Raw genomic sequence first — 21,399 nt, 5'->3', positions numbered from 1 at the left:
TGTAGGTTCCTGGACGGATCGTACACGGGATGTCGCTATCTGCGCAGGTGCGGAATCCCAGCGTAGTTAGATACGAGCGTAGAATACGTATAAATCAAACACACGAGCAATAACCGAAACACGTTATATTGATAACACGAACACGTGACACGAGGTCACTATTACAGACTGACTTGTAAACACGTAACTCGCTAACTCTCGAACTCACGAACTCTTGAACACCTACAAACTGTTATAGTGAACAGTTTATATAAGCACGACAACTTCGCCTCAGGCGAAGTTGTCCTTAACTTCGCTTGTTCAACAAGTTCGCCTGAGCGAACTTGTTGACAACTTCGCTTGTTACAAAAACATAAACATAATCAAAAACATAATTACATTACAGACTCGATTACAAACGTTAGACTATGAACTACTGACATACATGTACCAACATATTTCCTGAAGACAAAGGATGAAACGGTTCAGTTGGTAATTAACTTGATTACCAAGGTTGAGAATATTATGGGGAGAAAGGTTAAATACATCAGGAGTGACAATGGGACAGAGTTCAAAAACTATCAGATGGAGATATTCTGCTTACAGAAAGGGATAGACCACCAGTACAGCGCCCCAATACTCCGCAACAAAATGGGGTGGCTGAGAGGAAGAACAGAACGCTAATTGAAGGAGCCAGAACCATGCTGGCTGATTCTAAACTTCCTGTGGTGTTCTGGGCTGAAGCTGTTGCAACAGCCTGTTATATCCTTAATCGAGTTTTAACTGTTAAAAGATTGAATAAAACATGTTATGAACTTATGCATGGTAGAAAGCCTAACTTGAATGGTCTCGAACCATTCGGGTCCTCGTGTTCGATATTAAAGACGAACTCAAAATTTGGTGAGATAGCCGACGAAGGTATTTTAGTCGGATATGTTGTTGGGACACCCAACAGACGAGTCTTTAATCTATCGACCAGCAAGGTTGAGGTGGTGTGTAACACTGACATCACAAGTTACAAATCACCAAAACCAAGCACGGGACCCGCTGGGGCTTTCGACTATGATAAGCTTTTAAATCTTTTAATTTGCCTTACTTGGATTGTGCAGAAGTTGATGAGAGAATAGCTACGAAGATTCTTTATGATGAGGAAGAAAGTGTTGTACAACGACCGCAGTACGATGAATGTCAACCTTCCTCGTCAAATGCTGTTGATACCCCTGCTGCCTCTACAGAAGAGGAATTCTTCAATCCTTTTAACTCTCAACAACAATCACCCATTGATGAACTATCTTCGAACCTGGAAGACAATCTGCAAGTCAGTTCGGTTCCGACTACGAGTGTTCACAAAAATCACCCTTTGGAGAACGTGATAGGTGATATGTCCGACAGTGTACAAACAAGACGAAGCTTGAATGAGCACACTTGTGTTTACACAAACATTAAAGATATAGGCATCATTAACGAATGCTTGTACACCTGCTTCATCAGCCAGATTGAACCAAAGAACTATCAAATGGCTCTCAAGGACAGCTCGTGGGTCGAAGCCATGCAAGAAGAGTTAGCCCAGTTCAAGAAGATGGAGGTATGGAATTTGGTTGCAAAACCGAAGAATGTGCATGCGATTGGCACCAAATGGGTTTTCAAATGTAAGAGAGATGAGAAAGGAATAATCATAAGGAACAAGGCAAGGCTGGTTGTAAAAGGTTTTAATCATCAAGAGGGGATCGACTACAATGAAGTGTTTGCGCCCGTGGCAAGATTGGAAGCGATTCGACTGTTTTTGGCATTTGCTGCACACAAGGAGATGAAGGTGTTCCAGTTAGACGTGAAAAGTGCATTTCTTAACGGTAAATTCGATGAGGTTGTGTATGTTGAGCAGCCTCCGGGTTTTCCTGACCCAGACTTTCCTGATCATGTGTACAAGCTAAGTAAAGCGCTATATGGGCTACATCAGGCCCCTCGTGCCTGGTATATAACTCAATCCGATTACTTGCTTGAGAATGGGTTTGAAAGGGGAAAGATCGATAGCACACTGTTCGTTAAGAGAAAAGGAAGAGACTTTCTTCTGGTTCAAGTCTACGTGGACGACATCATCTTTGCTGCATCAAAAGTAGCCATGTGTCAGGAGTTTGAAGCCGTCATGAAAAAGAGGTTTGAAATGAGTGCTATGGGTGAACTAACTTTCTTTTTAGGATTGCAGGTTGATCAGAAGAAAGATGGGATGTTCATTCATCAGACTAAATATGTCCAAGACGTTCTCAAACGCTTCAAGATGGAGGACAGCACTCCATTTGATACTCCATTTTGCGTCAACCACAAACTAGGTGCTGACTCAGTCAGTGATGCAGAAGTGGACCCCACACAATATCGGGCAATCATAGGTTCTTTAATGTATTTAACTGCATCTAGACCTGATATTATGTTTGCAATTTGTCTTTGTGCTCGTTTTCAGGCAAACCCAAAGGAATCTCACATGAAAGGAGTGAAGAGGATATTGCGGTATCTCAAAGGGAAGCCTAAGCTGGGGTTGTGGTACACGAAAGGGGGAGACTTGGAGTTGGTCGCTTACACGGATTCTGACTATGGAGGATGCAATCAGAATCGGAAGTCGACAACAGGTGGATGTCAGTTTCTTGGAGGCAGATTAGTGTCATGGCAGTGCAAGAAGCAGACCTCAGTCGCCATTTCTACCTGTGAAGCAGAATACATGGCAGCATCGAACTGCTGCTCCCAGGTTCTTTGGATACAACAGCAATTGCGCGATTACGGTCTGAATTTCACTCATACTCCTATTTGCATAGATAACACTGCTGCTATCTCAGTAACTAACAATCCCGTAAAGCATAGCAAAACTAAACACATTGACATCCGTCATCATTTTATACGGGATTGTGCTGAGAAGAAATTGATAGTGCTCGAAAAGGTTGATTCGTTAGATAATTTCGCTGATTTGTTTACTAAAGCGTTTGACAAAACTCGTTTTCAAAACCTTGTTGAGCTAAATGGGATGATCAATCCCGAGTAACCGTGTTTTTCGTTTTTAATTTCAAAAAAAAAAACGTTACTGTCGCTTAGAATTATGTCGGTTGCTTCAGTTTGAAGGACATATCTTCGGATATGTTTGGTCCTCATTTCTACCTGTATAGTATGAGGATAGCCATTAACCAGATGACTGAAAGTGACCGGGCGGTTTATGATGTGTTTTTATTCTTTCGCTGAAAATTAGTCGTTCATAATTAGTTAGAAGGACACATACTCGTATGTGGTCGGTCCAGCTGATCCATTGGATCTTCAGGATAGCCGTTTACCTGAAGACTTCGACTTGATCGGGGCGATAGAAGTTAAAAATATTTTTAAATGGGAGATGAAATAATTTTTCAAGTCTACTACTTCGTAAGAAGCGTCTATACAATGTTAAAAGAAAATTGATCCAACCTTGGAAAGTGATAGATAAACTAATTCTGTGTACTTAACTAGTGAAGTTATTAGGCCTAAAAGACTTTAGAACAGTCATTGTATGTCATGGTAGCTTTTTATGGTGCGTAAAAGTAGAAGTGATACTAACTGAATCTCCTCGATTTTACGTGGAAACTCCTTAAGAGTTGTGCATGTCTCCATATATATCTTTCCGAATGATAGGCAGAAAAGCGATTACCCAGTCATACACGAGCCCGTGAGTGTTCTGATTCCCGAGAAGATGGTGTGTCAAGAAACTGCAGTGATCCAGATTCGGAACTTGCAGTAGTTTACTTGAAGCTGTGTAAATCTTATTATTTAAAAAAAAATTAAGCCTTCTAAAGCTTATAATGTAATACTTATCAATCATGAGGCAAGAAAGAAAACGGGAAGAAGAGTCTAAAGATCGAAGAGTACTTACTATTTAATCAGACACTACGGGTCGAGGTCAACTCGGGGTGACTTGGGGAAAGCCAAATAAGCTTTGAGAATAGATAGGAGGCATCACAATCTCTGATGTGTTGCCCATTTAAGTTTTGAGCTTAATTGAACCTAATCCGTATCACAGAAGCGATGAAAACCATACTAAGTTTGTTTACCTGCTTACAACCTGTTTCTTTATGTCATAATACAGCTGAACATGGATCTGTGTGACAGTCACTTAATTAGTATGATTCCTGTTCGGATCTTTTCTAAAACGTGGTAGTCCCTGTCGAGACTGGAATTTGATCCCGTGTACTTTATTTCTAAAATTTATTCTACTTATGTCGTTTTATGATTTTATACCTGGTTACTTGGTTCTTGATCGGATCAGTTAACTCTTTAAAGGAAGTTTTAAAAGTTAGTGGCATAACGTCCTAATTATAAGGGTCTGTTATGTAACTTTGTTATCAAGCGAAGTTAATAAAACAGGCGAAGTTAAGGGGTAAGCGAAGTTAGCCCCAACTTCGCCTGTTCATCTTTGACCCTATATAAAGAAAATCTTGGTCAAACCCTTTATACTTTTTCAAAAACCAGCGAACTTAACAAATAATCTCTCGGCGAAGTTAATTCTCGACACACAAATCGTTGTTTTATCTCAGTTTTAATCCGATATAAAGGTGTGTAGGTGTTGTGTAGATGATAATCTATGTCCATTGCATTAATAAGAGGTTGTTTTGGTCCGATACGTGACCCCGTTCATTCGAAACCTCAACACCCGCTTTTCAAACTTGTTATAACGTGGTTGTAATCAACTTGATCGTCTAGATCGTCTTAAAAACATGTTTTATGGAGTCTTCAATCACCAAATTCACCAACTACACGTCGTTTGGCCGTCTAATCTGTTGCCGCTTCAGATTCAAGCGAAGTTGCAGTTTAGGCGAAGTTATCCTTAACTTCGCCTAACGCTTAACTTCGCCTGTTGATTTAATTGTTTAATAGAATAAGAGGCGAAGTTGTGGTTAGGCGAAGTTATCATCAACTTCGCCTAGCCCTTAACTTATTTTTAATTAACTGTTATCAGGCGAAGTTAAAGTTAAGGCGAAGTTGTTACCAACTTCGCCCCACCCCTAACTTCGCCTATACAGTATAAATCATAACTTCGCTCATGGTCATAGGCGAAGTTGTGATTTACATCGACGTTTCTCTAACTTAGATTGTTTTTGTTGCAGAAATGGCAGCTGTAGCTGGAGCAGGTGGTGCAGGTGGTGATGAAAGTGGAGACAACAACCGACAGTTTTTCCCGGGGCATAACATGTACATAACTTTGGACCCAGATGCGAGCGGTGTTGATGATTTCCGCGAAATCATCACGTTTCTTATCCGCTCGCGTATCTTCCACGCTATTACTACAACACTGCCTATCTCTTTGCCAAACATAGAGGATTTCTGGCAAACAGTGGAATATGATTGTCGAGTCGAGCCCCCAGTTATGCGTGCAACGGTTAACAATCAGGTAGTGCAGTTCTCGTCTGAGCAGATCAGGGTGGCTTTACAGTTTGGGGATGATACGAGAAATGACCCTACCGACTTCGTGGCTCCATTCAGAGATGGTGCTTTTCTGAGAATGGGCTATTCTGGTCCTTTGGGGGATACTCAGAGACGCAAGGGGTTTTTATTAGACCAATGGCGCTTTCTCATGCACGTGATGATCGTGTGTATGTCGGGGAGAAAGGCTGGTACAGATGGAATGGGTGCGACGATGCAGTCGGCGATGACAACACTGACTTACAATAAGCGTTATAGCTTTAGTCAGATGGTGTTCTACGAGATAGACCGTCAAAGACGAGCGGTGGCGCGTGAGAGATTCCTGATGTATCCAAGATTCCTTCAAATGATCTTGAATCATGTTGCTCCCATGTTACCTCAGCGCCGCCCGATTAGATATGTGGAGAGTGTAAGCAAGAGAATCTTCGCTCAGTGTAGATCATCAAGTGCAAGAAGTAAACCTGGGCTCCGTCCTCGACATACTCCATTGTTTGGGTACTTGATCAATCCAGAGTATGTTGCAGCTCGTGGGGACGAGTTTCGGGATCCGGCACCACAACAGGCTGGAGCACCTCAACCACCACCTGAGGTACAACAAGCTTTACCTGCTGCTCCTGTTGTGGCACCGGAGGAAAATGTAGACCTTGAAGTTGCGTTAGGTGGTCAAGGTTTCTTCGATATGGAACGTGTTGATCCAGAGGAAGAGGTGCAAGTCTCGGTTGCACGGGTTACTAGTGTGGATGTGGCTATGACAGCTACGACGGAGACTGATTCTGACTCTTCAAATGATGATGTGAATGAAGCAAGACAGATTCTGATTACTCAAGAAAGAATTCACGGGAAGAGGAAGAGAGACACCGATGACAGTGATTCAGATTTTGAGGAAGATTTACATCGGTTGGTTCGAAGATCGAGAAGAGAAAGAGTGAGTGCAGGTTCGGGAGCTGGTGAGAGCTCAAGGGTGGTTCGTTTCACTCCACCTGCACTGTCTGGTATGACTATGGTCCCTTCATCACTGCCAGTTACAGGGTTAAGCGCCGCGGATGTTCCTGTGGTGACTACCTCATCTTCCTTCGGCATCCCACCCACTACATTCCAGCTCTCGGCTCCGGAGATTGTGTCCTTGCCACCTTCATCTCTTACTCCATCGGAGGTCGTAGCAAGGTTTGTTGAGTCGACAGTTGTTGCCACTGCAGGGTTGTCGGTTACGATACCACCTGCGGTTACGTTTCCACCTGTTTCTGGGGTGCCGGTTACATTGGGAATCCCTCCTCCGTACGCTCAAGACATATCACATATGAGGTTTGATTTCGATGCAACCTTATCCGATTCGGAAAGAATAGCAGCGCTTGAAAGGGTCGTGGCAGAACAATCAAGAGTAAATCTTATCCAGACTCATGCTATTCAGCGCCTCGTTGCGGAGAATCAAATTCAGTCGTCCCTCCTGATCGAGCATGGTAAAATATTTGATGCCTTGAAACAGTTCTTGGCATCTCAGGGGGAGACGAGCTGTAAGGGTGACGAGCTGAGGACAAAAAAGAGCAACGATCGAGACGATGATCCCAATGCATCGAAAGGTGCAGGTGGTGAGTTGCCAAGAACTGAACAAGCTCTTGGGACTTCCACATCTCAGGGGGAGTCAACAAGTGCAGCTGGCGGTTCAGGGGGTGATGATGTGGTGGTTGTGGATGCTGAGGAGGTGTTAGATGATGATGATGATGTGCTACCATTGGAAGAGATTGAGAAGATAGGGGCTGAGATCGTGATTGACGATGAAGTTGAAGAAGGAGAGATTGTGGAGGACAACGTTGAACATGAAATTCCAGAAGTTGAAAAGTCAGATTTGGGTCAAGATACGGGATGTGATGAGACAGAATGGGAGGAGCAGCCAAGATGGAAAGAAGGCTACGCTCAGTGGTTCGTAAAGACTAAGAAACCGGCGGTCCCTACTATGTTCAAGAAAATTTACAACATCAGGGGTTATGCTGAATCGAAAAGGGGAATTATATGCTGGTTATATGATGAGCAGTTGAGGCTTTTTGTAATTAAACGGTATGATGGGGTTCAGTATTTCAAGAGGTTGTTGAGATCGTTGAATACGTTGCCTGAATGTGAAGTGAAGGACTTAGCCAGGTTGAGGTTGATCAACAGGAGTGATGATAACATGGCTAGGATCATTGGAAAGATAGTCTGGAAGGAAAGCATAAAGGAGAAAAAGTTCGAGCTGTTGAAACCACAGAAAGGAAAGCTCGTTGAAGACAAAGACAGAGGAATGAGAGCAGATGGCAAGCCTTGGATGATAATGAAGTATAAGCCGATCCAGTGTCTAAAAGAAGTGCCGATGAAACAAATGCCCAAGGATGTGCTCAAAGATCTGAAATGGTGGTACGTTGATAGTAAAACAGCTGAAGCAGTAATGGAGGATGAAGATGAACAAGAGCTGATGAGAGTATATGATCCTATGCATTTAGTGAATTTGTCTCAAGCTGATCTGCAGGTGCTGAACGAGAAAAAGATATTTTACATTCCTGCTTGGAAAGAAGAATCAAAGAAATATCAAAGAGTAGTTTCAGTTTGTGTACGAGAAGGCGTTCATGCTTGAAGATGGAAGATACAAGATTTTTGAGATTACAAGACACGTGATTGAAGATAGAGATATGAAGCTACTGCCAAGGGGGAGTCTGTTGGTACATGATGTCAGTAGTTCAGTATCTAGTGTCTGTAATCGTGTTATTTGGATGTGTATTGATGTTTAAGCGAACTTGTCTCACAAGTTCGCCTGATATAGGCAAACTTGTGGAACAAGCGAAGTTAGTGACAACTTCACCTAAACATGTTAGGCGAAGTTGTCGTTTGATATATAGGTTAGCCTACGGGTTATTTGTGTAGGAGTTGTGGCAGTACGGGTAATCGGTGACTGATATATCACGTGTTATTAGTTGCAATACAACGTGTTCTTTGTTTATTGTAACGTGTGTTTGCTTGTGTTTAACGTATATCGATTCTACGCTCGCATCGTCTTACGTAGGGATTCCGCACCTACGTAGAACGAGATATTTCCGTGTAGATCCGGCTGGGAACCTACATTAAATATTCTCTTACAATCCAGTATTATGTTATTAAGAGTTACTAATAATGTTGAAAATAGTATCCATAAATTTTTTAATGGTATTTAAGTGAAGCATAATTTATGCATGTTTATACATATATTTGTGTATTTATCAATAATAATAAATTGGAATTTATTATGTTTTGACCAAAATCAAATAATTAATTTTCATTAATTGTGTTAAGTTTGCTTCAAGCAAAAGAAAAAACAATGGACGCATTTTGGATTTTAAAAAATGCATTTATATTATGTTGACATTGAAGTCAAAATATGACATTTTAAAATTAAAAGTTAGACCTTTTAATTCAAACATTGTTTGTTAATTTTTTTTCAAGATGGTAGGTTACTAACTATAAATTTTTCAAGATAGTAATATTTAATTCAAACATGGTTTGTAATAAATATTTTAAATTGATGTGCAAATAAACACGGGTACTATCTTAGAGTAATAATTATTACAGTTATTGATGTGTAATAAATGTCTTAGATATAGTTCATCTTTTGAATCAACATTGAGATAAAAGTTTTGTTGAATCGACATTTTAGAATTGTTTTATTGATTTGGAGACTAATTTCTTTGTTTGCTTATTATTGTACTAATGATATAAGTTATAAAATATTTTAACTTTTCATTTATCTTTGTTAGTCTTTTTATGTTTTTGTATTTGATTCAAATAAGTTATAATGTCTTATAATTCATGTAAAAGTATCATTTATTTATAAGTACAACATTTGCATTTCATTAAATTTATATAATGTTACATACATATTATGTTTTTAAATATGTTCTACCGTGTGTAACACGGGTACTATCTTAAATCAATATTGGAATCCAATGATCTGTTTCTTTTAAGATATTTGGATCACTTGAAGCTTGCTAATGTTATAAAAGAAAGGTCACATTTGGATATGGAAAATGAAGTTAGTGAGAAGGTAAAATGGTTGTTAGAGTGTGAGAACTATGAGTCAAATTTTGATGATCTTCCAGACTCTTTAAAATCTAAAGATAAAATTTAAGGTAACACCAATAACTTAGTTATATAGTTGATTACTCTAAATTTTTTTACTTTCATTGTTTACTTTGTGTTTTCTATTTAAGTTATTACTTTAGTTCACAACTAGAAACTTCCAAAAACATACAATAAACTTCTATAATCATTTATTTTGTTTGTCAAGTTGTGAACGTAATTGGCTTTTTTTGGTGAAATTTTGAATAAGTTGATGCTTGGTAAATTTGACTCCGACATGTTTAGATCTTCTTTTGGTCTCTCCTTTTTATGTGTATATTTAATTTGTCTTAGTTTAAGCTTGTATTAAGACAATATGAATGATCAATAGTTTGGTTACTAAGTTATGTTTATTATATGTGTTTGTTTAATATGACAGTGAAAAAATATTATGATATTGATGACTAGTTTGTTGCATTTTTTTTAAAAGCATATGAATTTCTAAGATTGCGATTATAAAGTTATGTTAAATTTTATGATTTTTTAAATGTTTTCTTGTGAATTTTTATGATTGTCTATATTTATATGGTAATTATTATATTCACACATTTTGTTTTTAGTTTTACATAATCTTCTAGATATTAATGTTAATATAAACTCATTATGAAATGCATTAACATTTTAGTTCAATACTTAATTAATCAGGTTGCATGGTTTGTTTTATCTTTCAGGTTTTATAGCAAAATGCTTTTGTTTTTGGACGGAAATTTTTTAAGTTCATACTGGGATAATACGATTTAAATATTTTCATAACTTAGCTAATATAGACAAGTTTGTGTAACTATTAACTTTTTATTTGACAATGTTACTCTCTAATAATTTGTTTAGGACATCCTAATGTTAATATATGGTTTTCTATTTATAAAATTTTATGGTTGTCTATATTGATTTTGTTATTTATCTATTATCAACACATGTATAACACGGGTACTATCATTTTATAATTGTAACTTCATTTTATTTTTGAAGTGCAACATTTTGTTTTTGGTCATTCTTTAACCACTTTACGTAACCTTCTCTTCAAAGTACCACCATTTTATAATTGTAACTTCATTTTATTTTTGACCATCTCATGAATAATTCTTCATCTTTATAAATTCATGTATCAAATTTACTGCTGTACCGAAATATAGTATGAGAATCCGATCAGTTTAATAAACATTCACAGTTATACCTGGATCATATTCATACACTAATCAAACCATGGGAGCAGGTGTAACGTGTACATCATATATAGTATTCAGACTCAAACTGGCACAAAGTAAAAGCATGAACTCAAATATGTTCAATAGAACGAGAAATAACACCAGACTAGTATACGTTAATTAAAATTTTTGTTTATGGACCAAACTGTTGACTCGCAATTTTCTTCCAAATTGTGTAATATGAGTGCCAAACCAGTAGTAAAACTGCGATGATGGATATGAGTGCCATAGTGGTAGCGGCGGATAAGTGGTGACAGAAAGAACCATACGAATTGCAGATCTCATGCCAGAATGAATGAGAATTCCCTTTGAGGCCAATCCATGCCACCCCTAGTTCTGCTCCTAATGCTGTGGATAGAATAGCCAACAACACCTGCATACACCAACCGTGTATCGTTAATTCATACATCATCATCAGTGTTATCATCATCATTATTATTATATTGGCTTATGGCTAGCCCTTCATTATGTTAGCCGAGTTTAATATATGTTATAGTTATTGTTTACCTTTAAATTCATTTATTAGTTATTATTACAAGCCCGGTTCAAATATTACGAAACTTATTGACAATTTATCGATATCATTTATTAATTTGTTATCTATTCTCTCTTTTCATTGAAATCTATCTCCTTAGGAAATCCATTTTTCAATTATTAAACACGGAAAATATTATCCGTCATAGTCTTGTTTTTTCGTGTTAATTATTTTAACAACTCACAACACTTACAGAATCTAGTATCGCCAAACAAAACTGCAGCTTTGTCGAGTTTCTACCCATCTTCTTCATAACTAAAACTGATGAAACACCAGTAATGATGCTGTACAAGACAGCCACCGAGAACGCTGCTACAAAGTATCTGCATCATAAGTAAAATTATTTGTTACCGAAGTTTGTCATTTCCCTCCAAACGTCCCTCTTGAAACTAGTGTTACTTACATATAAGCAGGAGACTGATTCCAATTTGCATCCAAGGATACTATTGTAGTTGGCGAAAAGGGTAACGCCATCAGCTTGCTTTGTTTAGATGTGACCATAATAATGACAGCAGCCACGCCCGCTACAAGCACCACCGCCCTCAAGACTGCATCAATTACCAACCCATGGTTCTTGACACCATCTGCACCACTAGCCGTCTGCTCTAGTGCTCGTCCTGAGAACTTTACAGGTATCACCGTCTCAATTGCGGCATGTGGAGGAGCTGCGGTGTCATTAATCTGTGCCATTGTCTCTAGGAGGTTGATAGCGGCAAAGGTCAAGAAGCTTGGTAGTTGTGTTTATGGTTGTAATATTGTATGTGTTATATTTATACAAGAAAAAATCTAGCTCCTAGCTCCTCTTTTGTAGGATATTCAACGAATGTGGATAATTTAATAAGAAAATAGTACAAGGTTGGGCCAGTACTGCATAATAATAAATTGAATTGCTATTGTTCATATTGAAATTCATCTTCATCTTTTTCACATACAAGGGAACTCTTTAGTCTTTACTACCAGTTATTTTTCTTGTTTTCAATGATATTGATGGTCAATATATGTACCCTCAATTAGAATTAATTGGATCAAGCAACACAAAAATCATCAATATTATTGTGATAACTCAATACGACTCTTTCAATATTATTAAGAATTAAAAACCATATGTTCCAGAGTCTCATTTAATGAGGAGAGAGGAAGGAAATTATGAGAGAAAAGAAAGAAGACGAAAAGCTTATTTTTGTGTTCCCGAGTTTAATGAGAAGGAAAGGAAAATCAAGAAATTTACATATTTCATGTGTTCCCGAGTTGAGAGGAAAAGAAAAGAAAGTTATAGTTTTACTATCATACCCTTTAAGTAAAACTAAAATAAAATTAGTTTTAAGGGTAATTTAGTAATTGAAAAGATTTTCTCTCCTAATCTCTCCAATTGAGAGGATTAATATACGTTTAAATTTTCTAGTATTTTCCCTCCACTTCGCTCCCATTCTCTCCTTAAAAAATCTCTGAAATATGATATTTTAACATTTTCTCCTCATTTCCTTCCTCTCCCCTCATTAAATGAGACTCGGGAACACACCGACCCCACTTAACTAAACTAAACTTGCATTTAATCCCTTCAACTTTCTTTTAACTTGTTTAAAAGTTAACTTCAACACTTGCCTACTTGGTCTCAAAAATATCCTTTGTCAATTTTTTTGTTTTGTACCACATGAGTGGTTCATATCACTATATATATATATATATATATATATATATATATATATATATATATATATATATATTTATATATGCTAGAAAAAATAAATAATTTTAAATTGTATGATTTATTTAGCACGTTATATATAATATAACTAGCGTGGTATAAATAAACTGTATAAACTATTTAACTATGCTAGTTGAGTTTAAGCTTGTCTAAGCTAAAATTTAGCAATTTATGGTTAATACCATAACAGTTAATTTGAAATTACTCAATAATCGAACCCTACCGAACCAAATTAACCGATAACCGATATTATCCAATGAATGATTAAAGTTCTTTGTAAATTGAAAATTATTGGTTATGGACAAAGGGTATCATATAATCGAGGTTAACCGAAACAAAAAAAAAAATACATGTTTAGTCGACTAAATTTTTATTTTTGTTTTGTTAAACTAAGATCTAACTAAAGCTAAAACTAAAAAAAGTAGTAAACATATTTATATGTATTTTAAAAAATTAATACATAAACCAACTGATTTATAGTTTCTTACTGTTTTAATAAAAATTATTGGCAATAACTTTTTCATGAAATCCATTTACAATTTGAGTCCTTTTTATCATTTTATTGTGATCGGATCATGAACAAAACAAACTCTCATTTATTAATCAGAAAATGTAAATAAAAAATCTAATTATAATCTCTCAAACCCTAACTCGTGTTGACTTTTAATAAACTCTAAGTCGGTTGCATCTCATGTTTTCTATAATGTCTTATAACTATAACTTTGTTTATATAGACTAATCTAACTTGTTAGTCAATACATTACCCAATTTAATTATAATGAAATTAGAGGTGCACAAACCAGTTTAAAATTTAAAACCGGTACGGTTTGGTCAACAAAAGTTAAAATTAGTTTATGATCGGGTTCGATTCAGGTTGGAACCAGTTTCTTGACCAAGTTACGATCGATTTTGGTTCGGGTTTTGATCAGTTTTGGTTCGGATTTTGACCGGTTTTGTTAGGTTTTAGTTCGTTTAACTGGTTTCGGATCATTTTTGGTTGAGAAAATTACAAACCTGTTATGAACCTACGGTTTCAATAGGTTCCAAGCTGGTTTCTGCATAATCGGCTTCAAACCAGTTAGGTTTTGGTTCGATTTTCGGGTCGGTTCGGTTAACCGTTTTATTTTCCCACCTCTAAATGCACTTAGGAAACGTATCGTAATTAGAAAACATAACCATTTATGACCTACTTGTTAGTATTGGTCCATCAAGTTCATCGACTTGCGACTTAATGTCTGAAATTACCAACAATCACCCCTAATATCTAACCTGAAATAGGCGGAACTCCAAACATGTATCTTTTGCCTCAGTTTTCTAAGAATTCATCTTGATCCTTAATTGTGTTCTTTCGGCTCTCCCGAACTTGACCACCTCTTTGAGTCTATGAACCTGTCACCAACCATTCCTTCGGCCGTATGTACTCGCATATCCACTTCTCGAGTTGTGATTCTTGTCATTGAATCGAGCAAACGACAAGCTTCCTTGTTCATCTCTTGTTCCCGAATCAAAACACGAGCACCTTGTTGAAATTAAAATCTTTGTCAAAACATAACTCATTCAACCCGTATAAAAACGAACTCTGAATTAAGCCCACTTGTCCAATCCAAATAAAAAACCCGGCCTAACCAACTTGTTAAACGTTAAAAAAACTCATGCCGGTTAAACCAAGAAAATAAAAATAAACCAACTTGTTTAAATTTTCTTGAATTCTTCATTAAACCAAAACAACTTCTTCTCTTTTGTGTTTCTTATCATAGGTATAAACTCACCTACAAATCGTCAATAGCCTTCTAAAACAGCCCTGACCGGAAACCAACTTGGTTCTGAGTTGTTGCCGCACAAACAACCTACTTGTTGTCGCTGTTGGTAAACACTTGCAATCAGATTGCGACTTGACCGAACTCTCTTATCGATCACGACTTTGATCGATGTCGTGAGTTGTCGGTTTCCTATTATTGATCATGATGTTGATCGATAAATACCAAGAGCGTAACCGCTCTGATACCAATTCAAGAACAAAATGTATAACTGACGTTTATTAATTGGAAAATATAACTCATAAAACTTATTACAATTTGTAAACCCTAACTCGGTTGAATCTTATGTCTTCTATAATGTCTAACCATTATTCGGTTTATATAGACTAATATTTACTTGGTAGTCAAGACATGCCTATTTTAAATTTAATGCAATTAGAAAACATGTTGCAATTTGAAACACAATCAACGTTGAACTAGTTAATATTGGCCCCTTAAGTTTACCCATTAGTGACTTGGAGTTCAAAATTACCAACACCAGATACATTATCTTTAAAAGAATTATATGTCTAAACTTTGACGGATGATTCCCATAACAGAACGTTAATTGAAACTAACCGTTAACCAAAATGATACAGTAATTGCTTAACCATACCCAACAATGAATTATGGTTAAGCATATCCCTTAATCGAAGCTATTGGTTAGACCATGTGTAGTCATAAAGCTCTACCACCAAGCGTTATGCGTCACGTGGCGCCCGATCAGAGTTATGGTTTTTTACAAAAACAGGCTGTAGTCATAAAGCCCCACCCCCAGGTGTAAGGCCCCGTTACCGGTGCCCTACATTTGGCGTTGGATTTACTCATTAACATAGTTCAAATATCATATTTAATTAAAAATTTACGCGGAATATAAAACTTTCATAAAACATTACATATCAATCATAAACATGTCTTAAAACATCTCTTGTCTTTCAATATTAAAACATTAAACACAAAACAACTTGCGTCCTCAGATGCCAGACTCTTATTCTCCTGCCATGTGTCCCCGCTCAAGCCAGCTGTCGCATTCTACTCGCATGCGTGCATACTAAAAGTCAGCTACGCTGAGTGAGTTCTAGTTAATCATACATTATACAATACATTCACTTACCTTCAATCATGCATCCGAAGATACATAATAATTACTTTACTAATTTACTTTTATTTCATACTTTCATACATACGTACATTTTTAATTACTTTCATACTTTATATCTACTGTCCATTCTAGCTCAAATATTATTAGGGTCTGATCCCTTCCTTTTCTATCTCAGATATTATTAGGGTCTGATCCCTCTTTCTTTTGTCTATCTCAGATATTATTAGGGTCTGATTCCTTTCTTGTCTATCTTAGATATTAGTAGGGTCTGATCCCTTTATACTTCTCTATCTTAGATATTATTAGGGTATGATCCCTTTCTTCTCTATCTCAGATATTATTAGGGTCTGATCCCTTACTTCTTCATCTTCGTACATTCTGTCTTTACATACTCATAACATATACATACATTCTTTACTCATTCATACACATTCATATATTATACATATAGCTATCATACACATTCATCCATTTCATACATACCATTCTTGTAAATACGTGCAATATCCGAAGATCGTTCACGTACCGACAAGCTTTCGTTCACATTCAAGATTTACATAATTAACATATAAAAGCATACATGGCATACACTTACCATTTAAGGTAAGTGTATTAACTATCACATCGAGTATGCACACAGCCCCGAAAACATAACAAGGAAATGGGGCTATGTAACACTCCGGCTAATAATATCTGAATAAGTTGTTTTTTTTGGTGAAATTTTGAATAAGTTGATGCTTGGTAAATTTGACTCCGACATGTTTAGATCTTCTTTTGGTCTCTCCTTTTTATGTGTATATTTAGTTTGTCTTAGTTTAAGCTTGTATTAAGACAATATGAATGATCAATAGTTTGGTTACTAAGTTATGTTTATTATATGTGTTTGTTTAATATGACAGTGAAAAAATATTATGATATTGATGACTAGTTTGTTGCATTTTTTTTAAAAGCATATGAATTTATAAGATTGCGGTTATAAAGTTATGTTAAATTTTATGATTTTTTAAATGTTTTCTTGTGAATTTTTATGATTGTATATATTTATATGGTAATTATTATATTCACACATTTTGTTTTTAATTTTACATAATCTTCTAGATATTAATGTTAATATAAACTCATTATGAAATGCATTAACATTTTAGTTCAATACTTAATTAATCAGGTTGCATGGTTTGTTTTATCTTTCAGGTTTTATAGCAAAATGCTTTTGTTTTTGGACGGAAATTTTTTAAGTTCATACTGGGATAATATGATTTAAATATTTTCATAACTTTGCTAATATAGACAAGTTTGTGTAACTATTAACTTTTTATTTGACAATGTTACTCTCTAATAATTTGTTTAGGCCATCCTAATGTTAATATATGGTTTTCTATTTATAAAATTTTATGGTTGTCTATATTGATTTTGTTATTTATCTATTATCAACACATGTATAACACGGGTACTATCATTTTATAATTGTAACTTCATTTTATTTTTGAAGTGCAACATTTTGTTTTTGGTCATTCTTTAACCACTTTACGTACCCTTCTCTTCAAAGTACCACCATTTTATAATTGTAACTTCATTTTATTTTTGACCATCTCATGAATAATTCTTCATCTTTATAAATTCATGTATCAAATTTACTGCTGTACCGAAATATAGTATGAGAATCCGATCAGTTTAATAAACATTCACAGTTATACCTGGATCATATTCATACACTAATCAAACCATGGGAGCAGGTGTAACGTGTACATCATATATAGTATTCAGACTCAAACTGGCACAAAGTAAAAGCATGAACTCAAATATGTTCAATAGAACGAGAAATAACACCAGACTAGTATACGTTAATTAAAATTTTTGTTTATGGACCAAACTGTTGACTCGCAATTTTCTTCCAAATTGTGTAATATGAGTGCCAAACCAGTAGTAAAACTGCGATGATGGATATGAGTGCCATAGTGGTAGCGGCGGATAAGTGGTGACAGAAAGAACCATACGAATTGCAGATCTCATGCCAGAATGAATGAGAATTCCCTTTGAGGCCAATCCATGCCACCCCTAGTTCTGCTCCTAATGCTGTGGATAGAATAGCCAACAACACCTGCATACACCAACCGTGTATCGTTAATTCATACATCATCATCAGTGTTATCATCATCATTATTATTATATTGGCTTATGGCTAGCCCTTCATTATGTTAGCCGAGTTTAATATATGTTATAGTTATTGTTTACCTTTAAATTCATTTATTAGTTATTATTACAAGCCCGGTTCAAATATTACGAAACTTATTGACAATTTATCGATATCATTTATTAATTTGTTATCTATTCTCTCTTTTCATTGAAATCTATCTCCTTAGGAAATCCATTTTTCAATTATTAAACACGGAAAATATTATCCGTCATAGTCTTGTTTTTTCGTGTTAATTATTTTAACAACTCACAACACTTACAGAATCTAGTATCGCCAAACAAAACTGCAGCTTTGTCGAGTTTCAACCCATCTTCTTCATAACTAAAACTGATGAAACACCAGTAATGATGCTGTACAAGACAGCCACCGAGAACGCTGCTACAAAGTATCTGCATCATAAGTAAAATTATTTGTTACCGAAGTTTGTCATTTCGCTCCAAACGTCCCTCTTGAAACTAGTGTTACTTACATATAAGCAGGAGACTGATTCCAATTTGCATCCAAGGATACTATTGTAGTTGGCGAAAAGGGTAACGCCATCAGCTTGCTTTGTTTAGATGTGACCATAATAATGACAGCAGCCACGCCCGCTACAAGCACCACCGCCCTCAAGACTGCATCAATTACCAACCCATGGTTCTTGACACCATCTGCACCACTAGCCGTCTGCTCTAGTGCTCGTCCTGAGAACTTTACAGGTATCACCGTCTCAATTGCGGCATGTGGAGGAGCTGCGGTGTCATTAATCTGTGCCATTGTCTCTAGGAGGTTGATAGCGGCAAAGGTCAAGAAGCTTGGTAGTTGTGTTTATGGTTGTAATATTGTATGTGTTATATTTATACAAGAAAAAATCTAGCTCCTAGCTCCTCTTTTGTAGGATATTCAACGAATGTGGATAATTTAATAAGAAAATAGTACAAGGTTGGGCCAGTACTGCATAATAATAAATTGAATTGCTATTGTGCATATTGAAATTCATCTTCATCTTTTTCACATACAAGGGAACTCTTTAGTCTTAACTACCAGTTATTTTTCTTGTTTTCAATGATATTGATGGTCAATATATGTACCCTCAATTAGAATTAATTGGATCAAGCAACACAAAAATCATCAATATTATTGTGATAACTCAATACGACTCTTTCAATATTATTAAGAATTAAAAACAATATGTTCCAGAGTCTCATTTAATGAGGAGAGAGGAAGGAAATTATGAGAGAAAAGAAAGAAGACGAAAAGCTTATTTTTGTGTTCCCGAGTTTAATGAGAAGGAAAGGAAAATCAAGAAATTTACATATTTCATGTGTTCCCGAGTTGAGAGGAAAAGAAAAGAAAGTTATAGTTTTACTATCATACCCTTTAAGTAAAACTAAAATAAAATTAGTTTTAAGGGTAATTTAGTAATTGAAAAGATTTTCTCTCCTAATCTCTCCAATTGAGAGGATTAATATACGTTTAAATTTTCTAGTATTTTCCCTCCACTTCGCTCCCATTCTCTCCTTAAAAAATCTCTGAAATATGATATTTTAACATTTTCTCCTCATTTCCTTCCTCTCCCCTCATTAAATGAGACTCGGGAACACACCGACCCCACTTAACTAAACTAAACTTGCATTTAATCCCTTCAACTTTCTTTTAACTTGTTTAAAAGTTAACTTCAACACTTGCCTACTTGGTCTCAAAAATATCCTTTGTCAATTTTTTTGTTTTGTACCACATGATTGGTTCATATCACTATATATATATATATATATATATATATATATATATATATATATATATATATATATATTTATATTTATATATGCTAGAAAAAATAAATAATTTTAAATTGTATGATTTGTTTAGCACGTTATATATAATATAACTAGCGTGGTATAAATAAACTGTATAAACTATTTAACTATGCTAGTTGAGTTTAAGCTTGTCTAAGCTAAAATTTAGCAATTTATGGTTAATACCATAACAGTTAATTTGAAATTACTCAATAATCGAACCCTACCAAACCAAATTAACCGATAACCGATATTATCCAATGAATGATTAAAGTTCTTTGTAAATTGAAAATTATTGGTTATGGACAAAGGGTATCTTATAATCGAGGTTAACCGAAACAAAAAAAAATACATGTTTAGTTGACTAAATTTTTATTTTTGTTTTGTTAAACTAAGATCTAACTAAAGCTAAAACTAAAAAAAGTAGTAAACATATTTATATGTATTTTAAAAAATTAATACATAAACCAACTGATTTATAGTTTCTTACTGTTTTAATAAAAATTATTGGCAATAACTTTTTCATGAAATCCATTTACAATTTGAGTCCTTTTTATCATTTTATTGTGATCGGATCATGAACAAAACAAACTCTCATTTATTAATCAGAAAATGTAAATAAAAAATCTAATTATAATCTCTCAAACCCTAACTCGTGTTGACTTTTAATAAACTCTAAGTCGGTTGCATCTCATGTTTTCTATAATGTCTTATAACTATAACTTTGTTTATATAGACTAATCTAACTTGTTAGTCAATACATTACCCAATTTAATTACAATGAAATTAGAGGTGCACAAACCAGTTTAAAACTTAAAACCGGTACGGTTTGGTCAACAAAAGTTAAAATTAGTTTATGATCGGGTTCGATTCAGGTTGGAACCAGTTTCTTGACCAAGTTACGATCGATTTTGGTTCGGGTTTTGATCAGTTTTGGTTCGGATTTTGACCGGTTTTGTTAGGTTTTAGTTCGTTTAACTGGTTTCGGACCATTTTTGGTTGAGAAAATTACAAACCTGTTATGAACCTACGGTTTCAATCGGTTCCAAGCTGGTTTCTGCATAATCAGCTTCAAACCAGTTAGGTTTTGGTTCGATTTTCGGGTCGGTTCGGTTAACCGTTTTATTTTCCCACCTCTAAATGCACTTAGGAAACGTATCGTAATTAGAAAACATAACCATTTATGACCTACTTGTTAGTATTGGTCCATCAAGTTCATCGACTTGCGACTTAATGTCTGAAATTACCAACAATCACCCCTAATATCTAACCTGAAATAGGCGGAACTCCAAACATGTATCTTTTGCCTCAGTTTTCTAAGAATTCATCTTGATCCTTAATTGTGTTCTTTCGGCTCTCCCGAACTTGACCACCTCTTTGAGTCTATGAACCTGTCACCAACCATTCCTTCGGCCGTATGTACTCGCATATCCACTTCTCGAGTTGTGATTCTTGTCATTGAATCGAGCAAACGACAAGCTTCCTTGTTCATCTCTTGTTCCCGAATCAAAACACGAGCACCTTGTTGAAATTAAAATCTTTGTCAAAACATAACTCATTCAACC

The 21,399-nt window shown here is 35.6% G+C and overlaps 1 protein-coding gene and 1 pseudogene across 3 annotated transcripts in view; both read right to left on the bottom strand.

Moving 5' to 3' along the window:
* The window catches only part of LOC143626149 (CASP-like protein 1), a 148,517-nt gene extending 136,508 nt beyond the window's left edge, over positions 1 to 12,009 (bottom strand). Inside the window, exons 1-3 of one of the 3 annotated variants that reach the window (XM_077096310.1) lie at positions 11,666 to 12,008; positions 11,456 to 11,585; positions 10,669 to 11,100 (exon numbers count right to left, since the gene is read on the bottom strand). In XM_077096310.1, coding sequence (XP_076952425.1) covers positions 10,861 to 11,100; positions 11,456 to 11,585; positions 11,666 to 11,952 — 657 coding nt within the window. In that variant the 5' untranslated portion in view covers positions 11,953 to 12,008 and the 3' untranslated portion in view covers positions 10,669 to 10,860. Of the gene's footprint in view, positions 1 to 10,668; positions 11,101 to 11,455; positions 11,586 to 11,665 lie in introns of those variants that run through there. The other 2 variants (XM_077096311.1, XM_077096312.1) reach the window with 2 other exon arrangements.
* A 5,714-nt stretch (positions 12,010 to 17,723) lies between these two features.
* Positions 17,724 to 18,815, bottom strand: LOC143626182 (CASP-like protein 1 pseudogene; annotated as a pseudogene).
* Positions 18,816 to 21,399: the final 2,584 nt, after the last annotated feature.

The sequence above is a fragment of the Bidens hawaiensis genome, unplaced genomic scaffold, assembly GCF_021521415.1.
Source record: "Bidens hawaiensis isolate Kalapana, Puna unplaced genomic scaffold, B.hawaiensis_p1.1 tig00004283_1, whole genome shotgun sequence".
Taxonomy (NCBI): domain Eukaryota; kingdom Viridiplantae; phylum Streptophyta; class Magnoliopsida; order Asterales; family Asteraceae; genus Bidens; species Bidens hawaiensis.
Note: the sequence above shows the minus strand (reverse complement) of the source record. Positions and strands in the feature narration are given on the sequence as shown.